Source organism: Falco cherrug, chromosome 4 (genome assembly GCF_023634085.1).
Source record: "Falco cherrug isolate bFalChe1 chromosome 4, bFalChe1.pri, whole genome shotgun sequence".
In the NCBI taxonomy this organism is placed as follows: Eukaryota; Metazoa; Chordata; class Aves; order Falconiformes; family Falconidae; genus Falco; species Falco cherrug.
In genome coordinates, this window is record NC_073700.1 from 8,212,843 (window position 1) to 8,235,697 (window position 22,855).

Consider the following 22,855-nt stretch of genomic DNA (forward strand, 5'->3'; position numbering starts at 1 on the left):
TGAACATGGCGTTTTTCTTTTATTCTCAACCTTGCTAAAATACATTATATAGTTTTAAGTAACTTTTCAAATTACTTTTACAAGAAGAGACAAAAGCTTATTCTCAAATTCAGAAGATGGAGGTCTGAAGTTCTTCCTTAAACATGCCTTCAAAATGGAGGTCTTTTGCCATGAGCTCTTCTTCTACATCTTCTAAGGCCCACTGATGATCAGTCAATTCTAAAGCTTCCCATTCCGTCTGCATTGACAATACACAGAGGCAGAGAAAGGAGAGCAACACACTGTTAAAGTAGTTCGACAAGAGCTATCTGTAGTGCTTACCTTCAAAACTGCAACAAAAAACCACGTTCCATTAAGAATGGGGCAGTCCTGTCAACTCTCTGAAATTGGGTGGTGTACACTTGGGCATTAGATAGTTGGTCAATACTGGTACATCACAGAAATTAGAAAAACTACATCACGTACTTATTTGAAAGCCATCCAACTTTCTGGAGTAGTCCATTTCTTCTGAAACAGCTGTCTACAGAAACACAGCCAGTTCTGTTCTGGGGGGTCATGTGTGTCCTGGTTAGTTAATTTTTTTGGTTCGGAGACATTTAATAAAAACAGTTACAGGCCAAAAAGTTTGCTACTGATCACTGACTTGATATGCCTCATTAGACTGTTCTCCAACCAACAGGCTCCTTGGAGCTGCAGTTTATTAATTCATTAAGCCAGGCATTCATAGCAGTATGAGAAATATCTCCCTTGCTGCTCGTTTTCCACCACCTATGAACACAGTATCTCCTCCTCTTAGCCCTTTAAGCATTGCTCCAGTCAGCATTGTGGAATAAGCTGCATACAGTGTGCAAAACCATGTCATGTGATGCCCAGCAAGAGATTTTTACTTCTTGGCCAGAACGCTTCTCCTGCAATATGGGCTTGTTTTCTTTGTTGCTGCTGGGTTTAGGTCCCTACAGGGCTGAACAGCAAAATTGCTCTGGCTCACCAGTACCGGAAAGAAAGCGGAGGGGTGCAAGCCAGGAGAGTGCATGGTACTGGCTGAAACAGCACCTCAGTGCCAGGTTTGTGACGGAACAGTCCCTGCTGGAGCAGAGCTGCAGGCTGCAGCATCCTGCTTCCCTGGCTGAGCCTCTGGCGGGGTGATGTGGGTTGTTTTAATCAGGAATGTTATTCAATACAAGAAACTGCAGAAGCAGACCATCCTGGCTTCCCAGGTGGCAGGCTGTGTGTGGATAAATCTCTACTACAGTAAGTAAAAACAGAAAACAGGACCTTCCCTTCACTCATAAACTAGGGCTGTGAAAGGTAGAATGAGTGTAGTAGGCGCCTACAGAGACTGCTTAGGACAAGTTCAAAACATAGTCAAATCCTGGTAGATTTTCTGTTGAGTTAACTTGCTTATTGGTTTGTTGGGGTTTTTTTACCCAAGTTCCATCATGTGCCTGCAGGACTTGTACTCAGCTGCACTAGTAACAACTTTTTGGGAGCCAGCTTCTGCTTGGAACTAGATCTCAAGGGAAAGAAAAAAAATCTTCCTCTGCAAGAGCAGAAGATGGCACGTGATTTCAGCTTTTGTATCAGGAATGACTAACTAATCAGGCTTACCTCAGGGTATGAGCGCTCTGCCAGACCCAGGGCAACTTTCATACCCTTCATCAGTTGTCAGCTCTAATTTTAGGAACAGGAATCCAGAGCAATTCCCTTACTTGACACAGGGAGAGGCCAAGTTTACACAGAGCCTAAGATCCTGTAAGTTTACAGCAAACAGGAGTGCAGTGGGAATACTGTACCTTAAATGCTTTGTTAGTGTCTGCTGGCATGGCCATTGCTGCTCCTGTCATTTGTTCTTGCATCACCCTGGACTGATCTGCAGCTACAAGAGAAATGAGGGGTTGATTTTTGTGTCATTTAAACAGCACTTCCCAGAGCACAGTGCCACCAAGCTGGTTTCTACCTATAGACTAGAACGCTGCAGAAACACCCAGAATGCAATACTAATGTGCCAGAAAGTTCTGACAAGACATCTTGTTCCCAAGCCCTACATCTTAGCTAAGTTTACATAAATATGTGACAAATTGAGAAGAGTAGTCTTCTACATTCCAGTACCCCCAAAAACAGTACCTGTCCTGCATCTAGCATTAAGAAACCTTTGCAGCTTTCCTTAAAATGACACTTGCTAGAAGTAAAAGCCAACCTGAGAGCAAAATTTCTGTACAACAATTTGACGGGAAGGAAAGTTAATTACCATGGAAGTTTACTAGCAGTTGGCCAGTGGCTGGTACAGGTTTGGATTTTTGCTGCAGGTGATGTCAAACCTGGCCAGTGGAGAGTAATCTCGCAGAAGCGAGAGAGGCTTTCAAGAGCTCTTTGGCTCGAAATTTAGAAATCCTTCCCTAGCCTCCCTCAGAAGTCATCCCATGGAAGAAGCAGCCAGCTCTTTCACAGAAATGATGATGTCTTACCATTATCTTGGCCCAGGATGAGAGTATAAATGCTTCTGAGTCCAAACACATTCAAGAAGTACCAGGAAGCAGAGCTCACCCTGATAAATCAGAACAAGCATGGTTGATTTCAGTTCAAAGCTGGCTCATGATCTCATTTCAGAATCACGCACAGACCATTCAAGGGTTATTAACACATTCAAAATTTTCCAAGTGAGTATTTGACCTCTGTTGCTGAGGATACAGGCTTACCAGGATGCATCTAAAGTGAGCAGTTCAATTCCCTGCTGCAGCATTGGTTTAAAACGCAGCGTCAGAGGAAATGGGACCTTTGCTGCAGGATAAAAAAAAAAAAAAAAAGAAAAAAGCCTAGCTTCACAAAGTGACACTACGTAATCGCAAAGCAAATGGCAAAGTGAGTAGATAGTTCTATTCCACAGTAACCAACTCCCTGGACGAGTTCAGAGGAAAATCCGCTGTGTCAACCTGAAATTTAGGCAGTTTTAATAAATTTAAATATTGGTTTTGCCACTACAATTGTTCCCAAATACACAAGCTATTTTCTTTGTGACTGTGGCTGGTACTGTGAAAACAGTTTTCCCTTCTTTGCTATGGAGCAAGCAAATCAATGCAGTTCACGTAGTGAATAGTGGCAGTGCCACAAGCCAAATTCATGCTGCTTCTAATCAACTGGTTTCAAGTAGAGCAGCAAATCTCTGATGCAGCCCAGACCCTTAAGGTCATCGTCACAAACACGGCCAGACCCACGTTATTCCAGACACTTACTTGTGACAAATCCTGAAAATGTCATGTTGATCCAACCACCGATGAGGATCATAGGCAGAACGTTGGTTACATTCCCTTTCATCATATCTGTCAACATGGTAGGATCTGCAAATGATAGATTTGATGTAAAGTAGCAGTATATCACAATAAAGGGAAACAAGACATTACTTCACCAGTATCAGCTATTTTAATTAAGAAACTGCATGAGAGATAAGTCCTATCCTATTACCTAGCCCTTATCTATTTTCCGCTGTTGTAAAATACTTTGCAAAATGAGAGGAGCAGCCAGTGTGGCAGTGGCTGCTTTGTCTGTTTACAGACTGCTGTGTCTGACCTATTTCTTTGCTTCCCCTGTTTGACCCCATCCCTTGCTCCAGACTGCTGAACTTGCTTGACCCCTCTGTGAGCTGATGTAGCTAGAAAAGGGACAATGAACTATCCAGCTAATTTGCTGCTGAGGACTTTGGTTGTGTTAATATGTTAAATCAGTTTAGAGAAGGTCCTGCAGGAGCTGGTGCAAAAAAGTGAGAGCAGGAGTTCCCATTTCTGGCAACACTTGTGGTTGTGGTCTTGAGAGATGCTGCAGGCAGCTGGAGGTTGAAGTTATGCGAGATGAAGTGACCTAAGTGTTGCTACCAAATAGAGGGATCTTGCTCCTCCCCTCCTCCCCAATACCCAGCTGCACAGTCCCACCCCCTCCCTCACATTCACTGAACTCTTGGCGAGTTGATTCACCTTCCTACCTTGGCAGAAAATTACAGGTTTTCTGCCTGGCTATGAATATGGTACTTTAACATACCTGTCATGGGTGAAGGAGGCACTACCTTTCTTTTCGTTTTCTTAAAAAATCCATCCTCTGGGTTATTAAAAAAATATTTCCGGGTCAGGAAAGACTGAAAACAAAAAAAAGCCAATGCCAACACCATAAGAAATGAAAGGACAGAAGCATTACTTCTTGCTCAAACACGCAGTCATCTTACGAGCTTTCACGACACGTCCTTCTTTCTTGGCGAGGTATTTCCCCGCCTGTATGCTCTAAAGCTCCTCGCTTTTCTGTTTCCCTGGGTTCAGAGTGCCGCCTCTCCAGCTTTCTAAATTTCTTAAAATAATTCTAAGAATTCTCTGAAGAAGAAGCCAGGCTTGCTGGTTCAGTACTGATACCGGTCCATTGGACATTTTCATTCCCCCAGCTGACTTCTGGATTTTGCAATTACATATTTAGCAGCAGCTGAGCCAATATGAGCGACTGATTTTTAGCTCAGCAAACATTACAGCTGACATTGTACGACCACGCCGTTATCCCAAGTTTTTTTTAAAGCTTTGGGACCCCGTGGGCCACTAGTGTGGTATCAGATACAGCCGCCCAGCATCCGAGAGCATCTCTACCCACGGCGCTCCGCTAATACAGCTTCTCGCTTCGTGCTTCTTTCCGAGTTACCCTCTTCGTAAAGCATAAAACCATTCGCGCAGGCCCGTGTACCTGTTTTGGAATGTATTTTCCATTTTCCCGAAGGACTCTGCTCCGAATCAGGACTTGGCTGGAAAAGAGACATGTGGCGTTAGCGGCACGGCCGCAGGCGGGAGCGGGCCTGCCGCTGCCCTTCCCGGCCGGCGGGCGGCAGCCGGGCCGGGGGAACCGCGGGGAAGGCGGATGCGAGGCGGCGCCAGGTCCTCCGCGGCTGAGGGGGCCCGGGCTCGGGCGGGGCCCGGGCCGAGGCGGGCCCCGGCGGCGGCCCTGACCTGTCGGACACCTGCTCCTGCGTGAGCCTCTTGTCGCTCTGGAGGAGGATGGAGACGTAGTGCCGGATCATGCCCACGAAGAAGGTGATGAAGACGATGGGCAGCACCACCCACAGGCGGATGTTGGAGTCCAGCAGCAGCTCGGGCTCGCTCATCGTGGCGGCGCCGCTCCCGGACCCGGACCCGGACCCGGCTCCGGCCGCCCCCGGGCCGCCCCCAGGCCCCGGCTCCGCTTCCGCTTCCGGGCCCGGCCCTTCCGCCCGCCGCCGGAAGGGCAGGGCCGCGCGCCACTGGCGGGAAGCTCGAGCGCGAGCGGCGGCTGCGTCGTGTCGCGTCCTGGCGGGCGGCTCCGACCGGGGGGTGGCGGCTCCCGTAGCGCGGCTCCGGCGGGGCCCCGGCGGCCGGGTCTGCCCTGCCCTGCCTGGGGACACCGACGGCCCCGCGCCGCTCCGCGCCTTGCTGAGGTGCGGGGAGGGCAGGGAAGGGGAGGTGGGGTGCGGGAACGGGATTGCAGGCGGCTGCCGCGGGAGTCGGGGCGCTCGGGGATACGCGCAGTAAGGCGAGGGCTGCCGGGGGTGAGCGCCCTGCTTCGCCCCGTCCGTCTGCGCCTCGGGCCAGGGAAGGCTGGTGGAGGTTCCTCGCAACTTTCTTTGCTTTCAGTTGTTGCGCTCTCACGTTTTATGTGAATAATTTTAGTAGCCTTTGCCAAAGAACTGGAATTTAGCATGAGATGATCAGGCATCTTAATGACTTTTAAAGTGAGCCGAGATGTATTTTTTCTTTTTAATCTCTGCCACCCACCAAAAGCGGACAAGTCGGGTGGTGGTTTGTGCTGACAGAACTTGACCTTGTCCTGGGTTAGGAGCGTGAACGGGGTCAGCTAACACCGGTGCCTGAATGAAGAGCTAAGCCTTGCTTTATGAGGAACTGAATTTTAGAAAAAAGTGATGTTACACTATTTAAATATGACAAGCTCTAAAATTCCAACCTGTACAGCAGAAAAATGTGGCGTGATACTGGTTAACCAGCCAATCTGCCCTTCTTTGAGCAATTTCAGTTTCTGGAGCATTCCCCTTCACTATTCACTAATACATTCCAAACTTGCTTACAAAAACCCATCCGAATTAGAGTCATGTCTCCTTTGCTCACTTGTCTTTTTCCTGCATTTTAATAGGATAAAACCAAAGGTTTTGTTACCATGGTTTCAAAAAGGAAATTGTCAAAAGCTGATGCTTCTGGAGAGAGCCACAACACAGACTTGCCACGTAGGTGCTCAGGTATACTCTTACAGGGGAATGGGGACTTCTTGATAGAGGCAACATCTCCCAAGCAGGGGGAAGGCCAAAATGACAGTTTTGATAATGCTGATTGTTAATGACACTGTCGATCTTGGAACACTTTTTTTTTTTAATCACAATAAAACCGCTAAAAGCAATGCCATATCTTTTCTCAGTCCCTCCGTTCTCATACCTTTGATCAGTGTTTACCATCTTGACCTTTGCTGTCTTTAGAGTCTGCAGATGAATCACATTTGATCAAAAGTGATATCTATGAATCAAACCAAAATAACCTCTCTTCATAGCTGGAGGGAAGATAATTATTTTTGCTTTAGCCAATGAGCGGATACCTAAGAGACAGGTCTGGTGGGGGAACCTATATTAAATTTGTGCTTTTCAGACCAGAGGAAAGTATGTGCTTTAGCATTGCTCATAATCTGTTAGTGGAGGTGTCTCCCGCAGGAGTAAGCCACTGAAGGTGTATCTTAACTGTCTTTGGTTACGGATCATTAAAAGGGGTGAGCAGGAAATGTGCCTTCCTGGTGTCATGCTGCAAGGATAACTGCTTTATAGGATCTGATTGGCGTCTGAGTTGGCTAATGACTGCTATCAGATGTCAGCATGGTTTGTTGGTCTGGTCCTGTAAGTGTATTCCTGTGTTTCTCTAATTTCTTACTAGAAGGTTAATTTGAATTAGTTGTTTATGTGAAGGATGCTTGCTATTTTTATTGTATATTTGATGTAGCATGTTTTGTTTTCTCAGAGACAAAGAGGTTGCGGATTTCTGATAAAGAAAATGCCTTTGCCCATGGTGGAGTGGAGAATGAGGGAATCTTTGAAGAGCTTCTTAGGACATCAGGAATTGTACTGAAAGCTGGGGAGGGACAAAATGAAATAGGTATGAGTTTAACACTTGTGCTCTCTGCTTGTATCTGAAAACATGCAAAGATGACTGGTACAAAGTGAAGATGCATTTATCTTGCGGTCTAAAAATGCTTGAGCCAGGTTTTTCCAAAGTTCAAGCAAACCTTCATCTGGCCTCTTATTTGTTATAGACCTTTTGAATTGCACAGTGCCAGCTGAATTAAGTGTATCACCTAAACTCATTATACCAGCTTTTTGGATATATACCTGTTAAGTCAAAAGACTTCTGAAAGGTTATTGGAGATACATGGAATAAGATTGGACTGCATCTGTTATTACAGTATCAAGTGACAGAGGCAGGAGCTCTGAAACGGGAAAACAAACATGTCATAGTTGCCTTTCACTATTAGGCCTTTCTAGTGCTTTTAGCTACTCTCAGCCCAGACTGGAGAAAGCACAAGTGGTGATACCACTCAGGCTTTTGCTAACTGGACTTCTCAATAGAGCAAGTGCAGAAGTATTGGTGGATGGGCTTGAGAACTCGTACTTAGTGTAGCTGCTGTATGGATAAAATGTGTCTGGTCCTTTATTTTCTTTTAAACTTTCTCCTTAGCTGTAGATCAAATGGCTTTCCAGAAGAAGCTCTGCCTGGCCCTGGAGAAGCACCCCACTTACCCAGGTGTAAGTAATGGAGTATGCTTTGGCAGGAGCCAGCTTTAAAAGTGTTTGCTGTGTAGCAAAAGATGGAAATGCATTGCCTGTCCCTGCTAGTCCCATACAAAAGTATATAACACAGTAGCTTATCATGGATTTCTGTGGTCCAGTTTTGCCAGTTCTCTCAGTGTTGCTATTCCAACCTCTTGGTCCCATTGTCCTTCTATGTATACCAAGTCCTTCTATGTATACTAAGAGACAGTGCTACGTCTGTCTCTTCTCAGCTGTTATGTCTGAAGAGTCAGAAAAAGATGACCAGCCTGTGCCTCTGTTGAACCAGCCTTGGGGTGCATGCTCCAAGACTGGTTTCTCACAATTCCAAGCAGAAGTTCTGCACTTCCACTGCCATGTCCTGTCAAAGTAATTAGTTGGCTATATTACTCAATAGACAAAGACCCTTAAGGGAGAAAAATCACTTGCTTAACGTTCTAGTGGAAGCTGTGTTGGCTGTGTTTTGTGTTGGCTGGGGGCTGGCAGCATTAAAACTGCCACAATGTGGTGCTCCTCTCCAGTCAACAAGGCCAGGAGGAAAGTCCTGAGGCTGGTGATTTGACTGCAGATGTTTTTTGGGTGCAGCTCTCGTTGCATTAAATATTATTGTCTCAGCTGAACAGGAAGAAAGGCAAAGCCCTTGTAAATCAAAGTAAAATGTGAGACTGTTGCTTTAGAGTTACTTTGTACAACAACCAGCGTTTCCTTTTGGAAATGGTTTTGAATAGAGTTTGTTTATTATCAGGCATTCCTTCCATCATGATTTCTGTCCGTCTGCAGTTCTCTGGCTAGCTCTTCCCTGTTCTTGTCATCTGCTTACAAAGTGTCCTGAAAGACACCAGTTGATCGGGGCGCCTTTTTGGGAAGTGGATAACATCTCCGCTTTGCAGGTTGTGAAGCAATTCATCAGTGGCTTGGAATCTCACATCAAGGACAGGAACCAGTTCAAGAACTGTCTCTTGCCGTGCACTCCTGTACGGACAGAGGGGTCAAGGTCAGGTAAAATGTATTTTATCCTCCCCTTCAGTCAGAGCCAGTCTCTAGTTTAGTTAAATGTCACATAACATGGAGCAGAGTGGAGGGAAAGGCCATACCTTCAGCTGATGCATAACAAGACTTGTTTGTTATGCTGAAGTGGTTGGTGTAATATATTGCTGTTTAACAGCAGTAAGTTTAAAGTGGTACATCCAGGAATTTACTAGCTGCCTGTGGTATGTGTTGGGCTCTTGGCATTTAATGGCAAGAACCAAATACTGGGGAAAAAATATTTGATAAGACTGGTCAAGATCAACTGTTTTGAGAATTTTTCCGGGAGATACAACGTAATCACAGAGACTTCTGCATTTCCAGTTCACACCTAGTCTTGTAGAGTAAGCTCGTTCAGAGCTGAAGGGCAGTTTTAAGATTTTGTGCATCTGTGGTTACCATAAGTTGTTGTAAGTGGATTTAAAAAAAAAAAACAAACAAGAAATGGAAAGAGTTACAGCCTGTTCTAACACGTTTTTATTACAACTGTGGTGTAATCTTTCATCTTGCAGGACTCTGGTGCACTCATATTGTGAAAGCCTCATAAAACTGCTTCTCGGAATTAAGATCTTACAGGTGTGGACACCTTAGTTGCTCTGTACAGTGATGTTGATTTATTTAGGGATCCTTTTGCTTGCAGAACTAGAGGATTAATAGAACTGGTTGTGAGGCAGATGAGAGTGCATCTGAAATGTGTCCAATTTGTTGTTTCTGTAGGGACACAAAGATGCTCACAGCCTGGAGCTCATGGCATAGAGGAAGAGACAGAGGGAACTGGGTTTGATCACTTTTAAGAAGAGAAGATTTGGGGAGATTTTGTAGTCTTAAAATACCTAGTTGCATGGTGTAGAGAAAACAGAGCCAGACTCTTCTCAAAGGTGAACAGGGGCAGGATGAGACATGACAGCTCAGGTCACCCACAGGAAATTCTGATAGGATAGAACCTCTTCCACTGTGGACAATGTTTTCTTTAAGTGCTAGAACAGGTATGCTAGAGAGGTGATTGAAACTCCATTACTGGAGGAAATTGAATCTTGGAAGTGTTTAAAAATCTGTCAAGATGCTTGGGCCAGGATTAAAGTGGGGAAGAATTAGACCTGCAAAGGGAATGGCAAAAGCATGTGGGCGCTGTTTTCAAACTTACCTAAAGTTGATGCTTTAGATTCCTGTGCGGTGAAAAGCAACTCAGCCAGTCTGAGACAGAGAGCTTTGTTTGGCCCAGAGGAATTGTACATCCTGCCTATATGCTCTGATTTTATTAGATTTTGTGGATAGCTTATGCCCCTCTTGGCATTTGTGGGTTTCAGGCTGTATGCCACCTTTCTGGCATTAGGCAAGAGATTTCTTATACAGGAGATATTTTTGTTTGTCCTTTTGAGTATTTTATTATCTATGCATATTTCATCTTTTGTGAAAGATCAGTTTTGGTGGCAGTGCCACAGCACAAGCCATAAATAATCATCCTAACACTGTCTTTTTGCCTTTCTTCTAGCCTGCTGTCGTAACACTGTTGTTGGAAAAGATCCCTGAATTCTTTTTTGACATGTGAGTATAGAACATCTTCTCTCTGCCCTGAAATGAAATTTCTTCTTTTGGACAATCACCAGCTGTTTGACTTTAACTGTTACTTCAGATTTACCTGAATGGATTTTTGCACTGATGTTTTTTTCTTCATACGTGTGTAAAACTATCTGTGAGGTACCATGACTTTAAACTTTTGGATGCATAAAGCAGAAGAGATGTAGACATACCTCATGACTGATAATGCTTTTCGTAGCTAGTGGCACAAGCTTGGGAAGTTCAAGTTTCAGCAGAGGGACTACAGAGTGTCTCATTATTTAAAAAAAGATGGCAGAGTTTTAGGAGGCTACTAGATGCAAACAGTGTTCAAACAAGATAAACAAAAAGGATTGGTTGGTTTTTGAATATAGGACATCGTAGCAGAGTGAGAGATCTTGAAGTGCAACACAGGCAAGACTTGAACACTTAAGCTCTTTTTCCATTGCCTTGATGCTTGTTACAGTCAGTGGAGCAGGTCAAGCGACAGAAAGAAGCTGAGGCTGTCCCTGATACAGTATTTGTTTCAGTGCTGAATATCAAGCAGAATACAAATGCTGTACAGGGTTGAGTCTGAGAAATTGTCTCAGACTGAAATGTTGTTAGGGGTGTGCTTAACACAAAGAAGTCACAAGGACTGAATTGTTTTCACCCAAGAATTCTAAAAGATCTTGGATGTAAAAGTGATAAGCTGTTAATTGTGCTGTGAACCCTTTAGGAAGTCTTAAAAATGGATGATGTTACACTTGTCTCCTATGAAGTTGTAACAAGACTTTTTTTATGTATTAATGACCAGTTAAAAATTGTGGGGAGGTGAAAAAAAGAACTAAGTGGTCCATTTTGCAGTAAAAGGAGCAAGGTCCCACGAAGATCTGGGTTGTTCAGCATGTTTGTAAGTGAAAAGGGAATTGTAAAGTAAGGTAACAATTTATGGTAACAATTTCCAGCATATTCTAATCTAAACCTAATTGTGAAGAACAATAGAGGTTTTTTCTGCGACTGCCTGCTGGTTTTTGGTTTGTTTAATTATGGGACAAGAAACGACATTCATTATGGCTAGTCTGTAACCATAGCTGTACTGACTGACCAATTTCTCCCCTGTTGTAAAAGCATGGACGTATCAGACCTCTGCAGGTTTAGTCATTGTCTGGACAGAGGACGTTCAATTTATTGACTCGCTGTAGGAGGGGTGGGGGGAGCTTGGTTTATCCATGTGATTTGGCAACAGCCAGCTTATTAATACGTATGTGCTCACAGACCAGCGTGACCAGAAGTTACAGAAGAGGGGGGACATCTTAGACAGTACAGCTCCATAAACCTTGTTTTCTTAGAAAATTAGACTAAAAATAATCCTGATTATTTAAACACAATGACAAACTCAGTGTTTTGTTTGAGGAAAGGTATCTTGTGTGGGTGCTTCTTTTTGTTTCTTATTTTTAGTATCAGTTCCATGCTTAGCAGTAGACAAAGCAGCCAACAGAATATCAGGGAAGGAACTGGGAGCAAAATGGATAATATCATGTCACTGTAACTACATGGTACAATCACATTTTGAATGTTGCATGCGCTTCTGGTCAGGCTGTCACAAAAATATAGTAGAACAATTTTTATGGAAGAGGGGAAGAATATTTTAAATGAAATAGAATTCTGTCTGCCTTCAAAGGAGGTGACTGGCAGAGCGACAATAGATGTCTATAACAGCAAGAAAGATTTAGAGAAGGTAATTGAGGAAGCTTTAACCGTTGTTTCTAACTATGCAAGGCAGCAAACGAAAAACCCCAGAAGTACTTTTTCAGATTATGCTTAATTACCCTGTCAAATTCAGTGTTGGAGAATGTAGAGGTTAGAAGTTACACAGAGTTGTGGGTTTATTTGTTTGGGTTTCTGTTGTTTTTTTTTTCTAAAGCCTTAGGGATATTAATGGAGTATAGATGTACTGCTGGATAGCAGACATGGAGTGGGTACCGGCTTCTGCCTTGGAGATTTGATAAACTGCTTATTGTTGGAAACTGAATAGAAACTGACAAGAGTGCTCTGTGAATGCCCTGTTACCCAAAACTTGCCCCAAAGCATCTGACTACAGTTGAGGACAGGGATACTGGGCTCAAAGGAGATTTAGGCTAAGCTAGTCTAGTCACTCTTAAGGTAGGTAGCACAGGAGATCTGAAGTGTCATGTATGTTTTGCTTTTTGTACCATAACTTAGGATGTTGTTCTTGGTGGTATATTGAAACAGGCTGATAGTAACCCTGCTTTGTTTGCGTAGCAAGTAGGTTTCTTCCTAGATGCTGCTAAAATCTGTAAGGGTGTTAATGATATTTTCATAATATGGCTTTGATAGTTGGTTACTTTGAATTGCATCTCGTGGTCTCGCTGAACAGCAGCGAAGCTTTTGAGTCTGTCTGTCTGACTGATCTGTGTTTCGCTTTCTGCTGTTTTAGCGTGGGCACCTTTGGAACAAATTTTCCCCGGCTCATTGTCAATCAATTTAAATGGCTTGATGGGCTTCTTGACAGCCAGGTGGGTACTGATGGTGCAGTCACATGTATGCTTTTTCCAGTCAACTTCTGGAATGCCTCTCAGGTGGGATGAGATCAATTATTATGCTCATGAGAACTGATCTTGTCTTCATATTCACATGCTGAAGGACAGACTTAATTCTCTCTGGTTTATTACGATTGCTTTCAGTGACTTCTGAACATCCCCTTCTACTGTTTTTCTTCCCTTGCTCGAAGTCTTCTTTTTCATACATTTGTATCTACGTATGTATTCATTCACATGGGTGATCCCATGTTAAAGCTGTTGTTGGCAGGAAGTTATAATCCCCTCCTGTTAAATTTTAACAAGAGATACTACGTACTTGCAAGCATCTGGGGATGAAATCTCTGTTCCTGCTTTGGTGGTTCTTTTCCTTCTTTCACTAAGCCAGTCAGTCTCTGTGGGTTACTTTGTACTGGAGGGCTGTTACTAGAGGGTCTCAGAATTAACTAAATCACGATGTTACACTAAACACTGAGAAGCTTGCTGTTGTGTTCCCCAGTTTTCTTTGTTCACCAAGATAGTTATATCCTATCCTACCGGTAAAATACCATTGTTCCATAAAAGTCTGTGCTATGATTCATGATTTCAACAGGAAGTTAAGGGACAGTTGGCATAAATCCAGACAGATGACTTACTGAGTGACCTTACATGTGTAATATTGCCATGCTAATGAACTGCTTGCTCACAGTGAGACTCACACATCTTACAAGTGTTCCTCTTGTCTGCAGGATCTTGTCAAGAAGTTAATACAGATGGTTAGTGTCTCTCCAGTTCCAATCCAGCATGATATTATCACCAGTTTACCTGAGATCCTGGAGGATTCCCAGCAAAGTGAGGTTGCCAGAGAGCTTAGGTACAGATGATTCTGTTGGGGTTTTTGATTGGTGGCTTTTTTCACCCTTGCACTTAGCAGGAAAGGACATCATGCATTGATGCAGGTTGCACCAGGACTGACAAATAGTGGGACAACAGTCTGTTTCTGTTAACAGTAACATTCAGCGGCAGCTAGCACTTGCTTAGGACATTTCATTTGTGCTGTTACGCTCTTGGAGAGGTCTGAATGCTCCAAAAGTGCTTTTATCTAACAAATTGTTAAACGTTTGACTACCTGGAGACAGCACAGGTAGAATCTAGTTAAGTACATACTCATTACTTTTGCTGCATCAGTCTGTGATCAGTCACTTGGATATTACTATAGACAGCTAATCTAGGGATATGTTGTTGGAAGTTTCAGGGATTTTTTTGCAGTGACCACGAAAACTGCTGGAATCATACAATTTACTAAAGATCCATTCATGGTTCTGTTAAGAGGTTCTCTTATTTTTTTTTTTCTTCTGTATCAGCTGCTTACTAAAACAGGGCAGACGTCTAACAGTTCCAATCTTGGATGCGCTTTCTCGTCTGGATCTTGATGCAGGCCTTCTGGCTGAGGTAAGAGCTTTTACTGAGCAGCTGAGCAGAGCCTAGCCCCTGCTGAGCCACATGAAAGCTACAGCTGTTGGTCATTCGAAGTATTTTGCTAAATCTGACTCTTATAGGCCTTCAAAAGTCCTTAGCTCGCCAAAATTGAAAAGGATTTGGAGAAGCTAAAACTGTTTCTGGAAACATGCATGAGGGGTTCAGTGAGGAGCAGAGAGAACTTTTCTGGCTGTTACAGTATGCATTCAGAAATTTCAAACCAGCTGTTCTAGCAAATGCAAAAGCACTTTGTTGTGCTGCAGTAAATTTTTACTGTCTGTCTTAAACCTGCTTATTGTCACAATTTCTGTTTTGGAAGTATAGTGACCAGACTAGACTGCTATATTCTAAGTAAAAGCAGACTGGTGATTAAGTAAATGCATAATCATAGTTTTTCTCTGCAGAATGCTGATGAAGGAGAAGAGCCTTATGCCTTATGTCTTCTGGACATGCTGGATTGTTGCACTTCTTGCAGTTAGGCTTCTTATGGATAGAATAAAATGGGTTCATTTTAGTTCATGAACGATTTTGTGTAGTCCAGGCTACACTGTGCTTTTCCCTTTTGAAAGCCAGTTAAAAAATGATGGAACCGAGCTCTTCACAGCAATGCCAACTGAAATGATAAGGAGTGACAGCCACAAATTACAGCCTAGGAGGTTCAGGTTGGACATTTTGCAAAAATGAGTTAGGGTCTGCAGCACTGACATAAATTATCAGAGAGGTGGCGGGGCTTGGGGGTTTCCTCCATCCTTGGATATCTTCAAGACTCAGCAAAGCCAAGGCGAGTCTGATCTAATACTGACAATATTCTTGTTCTGAGCAGAAGTCTGGACTATAATCCTCCAAAGATTCCTTCCCACTTACTTAACTCTTTCTGTGAACTGTAGTCTTGCAGCTGATCCAGTATTGCTTCCTCCTCAGGTGCGGCAGTCTGCCATGACCATTGTGCCTTCTGTAAAACTGGAAGATTTGCCTGTAGTAGTAAAATTCATCCTCCATAATGTCAAGGCAGCAGACGCAGTAGAGGTACAGTATTTTTTGCTATACTAAAACCCAAGAAGTTGTCTAATCCAGTGTGTGTTTTAACAGAGAGCAATTGCTTTACACAAATGTTTTCAAGTGAAATTTCTAATATTGCCAAGAATCAAAGCACATGTAGTATATCTGTCCTTTGACATGGATTTAGTTATGCCTTCAGGCCTGAGAATTGAAACCTCCTCATTTCTGCTGGCTATTGTAGATTTTTCTCATTTGTTTTTAGAATATCTTTTTTTTTTTTTTTGGTGTAAACATCTTAAAGAACTGAAAGCAGTCGAATTGTCTTGAGCTAAACCCTTAGACTTAAAAGCTGTAGTTAGGTGGCAACTTTATGCCTCTGAATTTTATCTAAGAATCATGTGTTGTACATACCTTTTAAGGGCTTTAAGTTCCAGAAGTGTCCAACAGGCATGGGACTGCAACTTGGTAATTCTCTTCTTGTTTTCTCCACTGAGACTGAGTTCATATTTTGGAAAGATTCTTGCAAGGGTAATTCTGTTTGAGGACTGTTTTCATTCTGAGATGTAAGGTTCTTCACATCTTCCACACAATGTTTGAATTTGCTTTATCTAAGAAAAAATACTCAAAATACTTTTGAAATGAACCAGATTGTATTTTGTCAAGCCAGCCTTACTGAACTATTGAACATCGGGGTTTTTTCATACTTTGAGGAAGCCTCAGTGTAAGACATGAGGATTGTGATCTGCCCAAATCTTTCTGGGAGACCACTGTGAAAACAGCCTGCCTGTTACAGGCAAGCCGGTCTGCTGATATACTGCGATTTGGCAGTAGTCAGATTGGTAAACTCACATGCCCCAGAATTCTTGTGACTGTCATATATCTTGCTCAGCTGCTAAACAGGATAAAACTAGCTCACATCAGCATACAGCAGATACAGGTGGGAATTTCACTGAGTAACTCTTAAGAAATCCTTTCATGCTTTCTGCATGCATCTGCGATGTCATGACTTGACAGGTGAAGAGCAGTGTGTTGCTGGTTCATTTCCTAAGTTTTTTTTTAAAAAAGTTTGATCATAGTTAAATGCTTATGAATCTTTAAAAATACATGAGTTTTTGATTTGTAATTTTAGGATTATTCTGGGAGATTGTGTTTTCTTTTCCTCAGCTTTTTCTGTTCCTCCCTTGTGTCATAGTGATTTGTACAAGGATTTGTATTTTACAGGTGATTTCTGATCTTCGTAAGAACTTGGATCTGTCATCATGTGTTCTGCCTCTGCAGATCCTAGGTTCCCAGAAGAAGCTTAAAAGCCAAGTCCAGGCCAGGTACTTGAACAGATTTACATGATTCTTCAAGGGTAAGATGGGACAAGGGAATTTCAGCTTTTCTTTATCTGGTCTCTCTAGCACACAGTTGCATACATGAGCCTAATTTATCCTGCATGAAGGTGCAGACACCTTTGTTCCTTCCTGCTTGGTGTTAATATAATGTATTTGTCCATCCTTGCCCAGATGGCTTCCCCTGTCACATGTATAGTTCCTTTTGAGCCATCTGCATCCATGGCTACATGGGGGTAAGCAACTTCATTTATAATAATGTTGCTGCCAGTTCATCTCTTTTTAAGTTCCCTCCAGTACATTTTTGATTGATTCTGCAACCTTTGCTTCCACTCTCTTCTGAAACTCCCTATCCTTGCCAGAGCATTCCCTCTAGAGAACGGCTGCTTTCAGGAACTGCTGTGACTGCTAGGCTGCCTTGTTCCTTTTACTACAGCATTTACAATGACTGAGTCTCCTCCTTTCTGATCATTTGCAGTTCTTCCATGAGCCAAGTAACCACCAGCCAGAATTGTGTGAAGCTACTTTTTGATGTGATCAAGTTAGCTGTGAGATTTCAGAAAGATGTCTCTGAGTCATGGATTAAGGTAAGCTACATGCTTCAGTCCTTGTTTCCTTATTTAATTGGACTCCTAGGTTGAGCCTGAGCCTTTCTTGTAATCAACAGTGACATTGAGACAACTGTTAGCCTGTCGTTTTACCAGTACAGATTTCATTCTGTGTTCCAGATTAGCAGTGCTTTGTCAGAGTCTTTCTTCTTCAGTTACCAATTGCACAGTACTTGCTAGTGCCCACTGGCTCCTCTGTACAGTCCCCAGATCTTGAAGTGCAGGATAAACCTGGCTCTGCATGTTTTCGAGAGTGTTTTGGAAAAAATAGTCTTAGATTTCTTTTCCCATCTGCAAGAGAGCAAAAATGTATGCCTATATATTGAGACTGAGCTGTATGAAGCCTTAAGGTACTTGAAAATGTCCAGCTAGAAATCAGTATTGGCTGGTTTGGGGCTAAATTTATCTTTAAATTGTATTTCAGTGAAAACCATGAGACTGTTTCTTGTTTTCAGCCTTTCATTGCTCAGTACCTTATTTCCTTTTTCAAGCCTGATGTTATTTGAGAACATCCTTGTCAAATTTTCATGCTGTCTTTTTGAGCGCCTTCTGGGTTCCCTGCCGTTTGCAAGATGTAGTTTGCTGGCTTTGATAGCTGTCCTGTCATAAAGGAGAGAAATCTGTGAGCAATATTTCTTTTGGTGTCTACATTTTTTTGATTTGGTTTTGGCATATGGCATTGTACTCTAGCATAACAGCTTTCTTGGTGTTTTTGCTCTTAGGCTATTGAGAACAGCACGTCTGTATCTGACCATAAGGTAATACTTCTGACTCTGCGCTTGTCTCTGGGAGTGTCGTCTTCTGCTGGTGTTCTCAAGGGCTTTCTTCATGGTTGTAGATGAAGAGATTTTTCTAGCCGGAGCAGAAACTGCCAGTGATGTTGCATGGGTGTTTCTTTTGGTATTTGACTGGTTCCTAGTATAATGGCCATCCATTTTCTTTGTAACTCTTGGTGCATCCCTTCTAAATGTCAAGGGACAGAGTTATCCTGCTTTAATTCTGTCCTGTTGGACTAAGAAGGTTTTTCTACAGTTGTGGCTGTTGGGGCTTTTTGAGCTTTTGATTTCAAAGTGTGTAGTTGCCTGGATTGTTTAATGTATTGTCAGAATAATGACTGGTGGTTATTTCCTCTAAAAGGTTCTGGATCTGATAGTTTTGCTGCTAATCCATTCTACAAACACAAAGAACAGGAAGCAAACTGAGAAAGTACTGAAGAGTAAAATCCAACTGGGCTGCATGCCAGAACAGCTGATGCAGAATGCCTTCCAGAATCATTCAGTGGTCAGTACTGATTCTGCTTTGGGAATCCCTTTTCTGTTATCTCTCCAAGATCTTGTCAGATGATGATTTAGCCCTGTGCTGCATTACACATACTGTTCCAGTTATGTACATCTACTTCTGTTTTTTGATTTTTGGTTCCAGCTCAGTGTCCCAAGGCACGTGTCCTCTGTTGTGTCACATGGGGTTTTTTTAGACATGAGCTTTCCTCAGAATTAAATGGGCTTTATTTTGGTGCAGAGCCTCTCAGCTGAAGGGATGTGGTCTAGCCCAAGATCTCCATCCACTGTGTTCAGGCATGCTGTGGTCTCCCACAGTATTATTAAAAGTTCCTATGTTTACATGCACCATTTTTCAAGTGCAGTGTTTTCTAGGTCTAAATATATGTGTTGGGCATTATGTTTGGAATGTAATGTAAATTACCATTCACTATGAGAAAGCTGAAAAGATCCATGAAAAATTACATAGTGCTGCTTGTTAGAGTTAGAGGGCAGATAAACGCAGAGTTATAAATTTTAAATTAATTGAACTATAATAATGCTTTAAGTAGGCACATTTTATTCTGAGTATAAGTGGGTTTAATTCAGTTTTAGTTTAACTCCCTTTCAGAGTAAGTTAAGCTAAATTAGGCCACTTTCCATGTGAATAAGAGCTTGTTGTTCAAAGGTGCTCTGTGTGATTAAGTTAACTTGAAAAGTTAACTTTCTGAGTATCTTGAGGTAGCAGAGTCCTGTTAAAGTAAGGCCAACAGTGTGTCTGTCTTTGGGCTTGTATTTAGTGGTACATTGCTGTAATGTAACTTTCCTGGTGTCACCTATAAGAGTCATGCTGCTCTAAGCTCTGCAGCTTTGCAGGTTGGCTTCTTAACCAGACTGTAAATCCTTTGTGTGAAGACTGAAGAAACCCATTCTGGTGTGCCTTACCTGTTCTTGTTGCCCATTTGTGCAAGAGAGGACAGTCAGGAGGCAGAAAAGCACCTAGTAAACTAGACAAAGCTTTCAAGATGAGCTGTACTGCACACTTTATTTAGAGAGCTGGGTGTGTTGAAAAGAAGCAGCAATAATCTCCTCTTTTGTGATGTCTGTATTTCAGGTTATCAAAGAATTCTTCCCTTCAATCCTAGCACTTGCTCAGACGTTTCTGCACTCTGCACACCCAGCCGTAGTCTCCTTTGGCAGCTGCATGTACAAACAAGCTTTTGCAGCCTTTGACTCTTACTGCCAGCAGGTATAGTGTGATGGGTGGCATCTGTTTTGTGTTTGCACTGTGTTCTAGAATGTATGTCGTGATCCTTTCAGGGGAGAGGATTTCAGGCAGTTGGATGCCTTTGGAGAGAGGTCTGTGCTGTAGAGTAGGCCAAGCAGAAGACTGGAGCAATCACAGCAAGGCTCTGGTAGCAAATGATTTAAGCACAGAGGCTGCTGGGAGGAGCAGGGAGCAAACAGGCAGACCTCGGAAGTGACAGAACAAGAAGTACTCATGGAGCAGAGGGGACTGCTGGATTTGCTGCAATTCAGAAAGCAAACACCTTGACTCAGATCTAGCCAGGAAGTCAGGACTGGCCCCCACCGTCACAAAGGAGATTTGTTCTTCAATCCATATTCCTGTTCTGTCTTATCTAGTCGCTTAGAACATCCTCTGTTTTAAAAAGCCATTGTTATAGTTTGAATTTTCCCTTTCTTTGGATAATTTATTATGGTGGAAAAGTTTACACGGATTTCCCTTGGAGCTTTGACCGACTTGAACTCTTGCTGCATATTCTGAAGTAATAACAACAGACTAGACTTTCAGCTCTGAGTAGGAGTTTCTGCAGACACGCTGACCTCGGGAGATTTGAGGATTGAAGGCAGCTCTGCACAAGCTTTTGAATGTATTTGCACTTTTTTGGGGCACAGTATGTTTATGATTAAGACTGTTTACAGCGTTGAATCTGTATTACTTACTACAGCAAACTTAACAAACAGACAAAAAAGCAACTGAGAAAAAGCTGAGATACGAAGGCATATGATGTCATCTGCAACAAGCTAGTGAATCTAGCAATACTTTGAGATGTTAAGAATTTCAAAAGAGGATGGCTGTATTAGCAATTAGGAAGGACCCAGAGCTCAGACAGTGGATGGGATGGAGAGAGATCCCTGTCCAGAATTTGTCTGAACTAAGGCCATAAAGATAATTCTGAAACAAAAATGTCAGTTTTGAACTGTTGTTGATAAAGATCGTGAAGACACTGGAAGTGCTGAAGTTAGACGCAAAGTCTTCCCAGCTATGGTGCAGTGTTCTGTGCACCTAAGAAAACAGGACTGTGTGCCTAAGAAAACAGAATAGATTTTTATTGTTTTATGTGTTGACAGCAAAGAGCAGAAACTGCAGTAGTGTTAGCAAGCAGGCAGGAAAAATTTGGTGAAGAACAGCTTTATGGAATCATGGGAGCTTTTAGATCTGAATAAAATTGAGGCTCAAGGAGAAAGTCAATATTGTGGATATCTGGAATTAAAGAACAAACTGAGAAGGAATTTAGAATAATATGGTTAATAAAATGGTTGAGTTTTGGGGTGATTATTTGTACTTGATCAACATATTCCCTGTGAGCTGAACAGGGCAGATATTTTTCCTTTGGTATTTCACAATGGTTTCTCTGGGGGCTTCTTCCTTAGGAGGTTGTGACTGCTTTGGTGACTCATGTGTGCAGTGGAAATGAGACAGAACTGGACATTTCTCTGGATGTGCTCACTGATCTAGTGATGCTGCACACATCCCTGCTGATGCGCTATGCCACCTTTGTGAAGGTATGTATATTTCTGGGGGCATGTTGTATTTCAGGTCCCTTATACCACTTTGCCTCAGATCCAGAATGGTCAGTACTTTTCAGAAACAGAGGTGTTGGAACAGCTTGTAACTGTAAAGCTATCTGTCTTGAGAAATGCAGTGGTCGGAAGTGAAAAGGATCAGCTATGAAAACATGAGCTGTAAGACAGACTATGTGTTTTTTTTGACAGGGGAAGTTGAGATAGAGAGAAAAAAAAAAGTTACCCTTCCCTGTAGCCAGAGAATGCTTGAATTGCAGGTATGGAATGACACCTACAATGGAAGGGAAGTGCTGTCTATTAACGTCAGCTATTTCAAATGCTTGGCAAAAGCCTGCCCCCTTTGTGAACTGCCTGTTCTTACCACGTTGGAAGAGTGACAGTAGAGTATTTGAATCCTAAAACAAAACTGGCAGGGATGGGGGAGGAGACTTCTGTCCTAAAATTTAAAAGAAGAAAGTACTCAATGGGGAGAAAAAAAAAATTTTTTTGGAAGCAGGTCCAGCTGCCTGCTTCGAAAAGTAGTAAAAGTGGAGACTGAGGGAAGAGCAAAGCAGCAAGGCAAGCCTGTAACAATACTTTCCTTGAACGCTCTCCAATCTGTGGTGATTTGTAGCCTAAGGACACCCTGTATTTTAAGAGCCCTTGAAGAGTACGGGTATTCCCCCTACCCTCTGTTTTTTGGTGTCTCCTTGGTGTCAGTGATTCTGTAGTCTTAAGTACACACTGTGGGAAAGCTATATACAATTTGCTGTTTGTCTGATTGATTGTTACATGCAATTTACTTGCTTAAAATATGCTAAAGATGTTAAGATCTGCCACAAGAATTTGCAATGCAATCTGTCACACATTTGATGGGTATAACGAAGAAAACAGGACTCACTTCCCTCCTGGCAGAGGGAAGATGTGATAAGGACTCAGTGCTGAAAGTAGTCCTCAAAAGAGACAACCTAGAACCCCTACTCAAAATTAAATGTGTTGTCAGAAGTGCAGTGGGGAGTACTTGCTCACAGCAGCCCACTAAGACCTGCTGACCTTCCTCCGACCTTGTCTGCATGTTCTTGTGCTGGCAGATCACTTAGAGATTATGGTTTCTATGGGATGATCGTTGATGCATTACCAAAGCTTGTATGTGAAGCAAGTTAATCAATGCTCTGGCCACCCCTCAGGGTCTGGCAGTATACAGTGTTTGACGTGCATCTCAGGAGTGTTACCTGTAAAAAGATCTGCAGATGCCTGGCATACCTGATGCTGTGCTGGAGCCTCTCCAGCACAGAGATAACATGAAGATCTTAGCACAAATCATCTCCCGAGACAGCTATTTTTTAACCTTAAAACTGGGTGGATTTTCTTTAGGGTTGCAAAAATGGTTATCTAATCATGTCAAACTTGATGCTTCATTCCAATTCCTGCTTGAAGTTGGCCAATAGTAGGA

At 42.7% G+C, this 22,855-nt stretch overlaps 2 protein-coding genes across 8 annotated transcripts in view; one reads left to right on the forward strand and one right to left on the reverse strand.

Annotated features, from left to right (window-relative positions):
• EMC3 (ER membrane protein complex subunit 3) lies at nt 1–5,219 on the reverse strand. The gene is made up of 8 exons (XM_055707555.1): nt 4,971–5,219; nt 4,711–4,768; nt 4,030–4,123; nt 3,231–3,335; nt 2,697–2,778; nt 2,466–2,545; nt 1,794–1,876; nt 1–238 (listed from the first exon to the last, which is right to left on the reverse strand). Exons 1-8 carry the CDS (start codon nt 5,123–5,125, stop codon nt 110–112), a joined length of 786 nt encoding a protein of 261 aa, XP_055563530.1. The 5' UTR covers nt 5,126–5,219; the 3' UTR covers nt 1–109.
• Nucleotides 5,220–5,316: 97 nt separating this feature from the next.
• Nucleotides 5,317–22,855, forward strand: part of FANCD2 (FA complementation group D2) — a 53,433-nt gene continuing 35,894 nt past the window's right edge. For 5 of the 7 annotated variants that reach the window (XM_055707534.1, XM_055707535.1, XM_055707537.1 and 2 more), the window contains exons 1-17: nt 5,317–5,434; nt 6,145–6,247; nt 7,011–7,145; nt 7,725–7,792; nt 8,707–8,810; nt 9,355–9,418; nt 10,335–10,387; nt 12,840–12,918; nt 13,668–13,792; nt 14,283–14,370; nt 15,319–15,423; nt 16,618–16,718; nt 17,209–17,317; nt 18,061–18,096; nt 18,476–18,619; nt 19,709–19,843; nt 21,271–21,402. In XM_055707534.1, the coding sequence (XP_055563509.1) occupies nt 6,169–6,247; nt 7,011–7,145; nt 7,725–7,792; nt 8,707–8,810; nt 9,355–9,418; nt 10,335–10,387; nt 12,840–12,918; nt 13,668–13,792; nt 14,283–14,370; nt 15,319–15,423; nt 16,618–16,718; nt 17,209–17,317; nt 18,061–18,096; nt 18,476–18,619; nt 19,709–19,843; nt 21,271–21,402 (1,557 nt within the window). In that variant the 5' untranslated portion in view covers nt 5,317–5,434; nt 6,145–6,168. The remainder of the gene's footprint in view (nt 5,435–6,144; nt 6,248–7,010; nt 7,146–7,724; nt 7,793–8,706; nt 8,811–9,354; nt 9,419–10,334; nt 10,388–12,839; nt 12,919–13,667; nt 13,793–14,282; nt 14,371–15,318; nt 15,424–16,617; nt 16,719–17,208; nt 17,318–18,060; nt 18,097–18,475; nt 18,620–19,708; nt 19,844–21,270; nt 21,403–22,855) is intronic. The other 2 variants (XM_055707536.1, XM_055707539.1) reach the window with 1 other exon arrangement.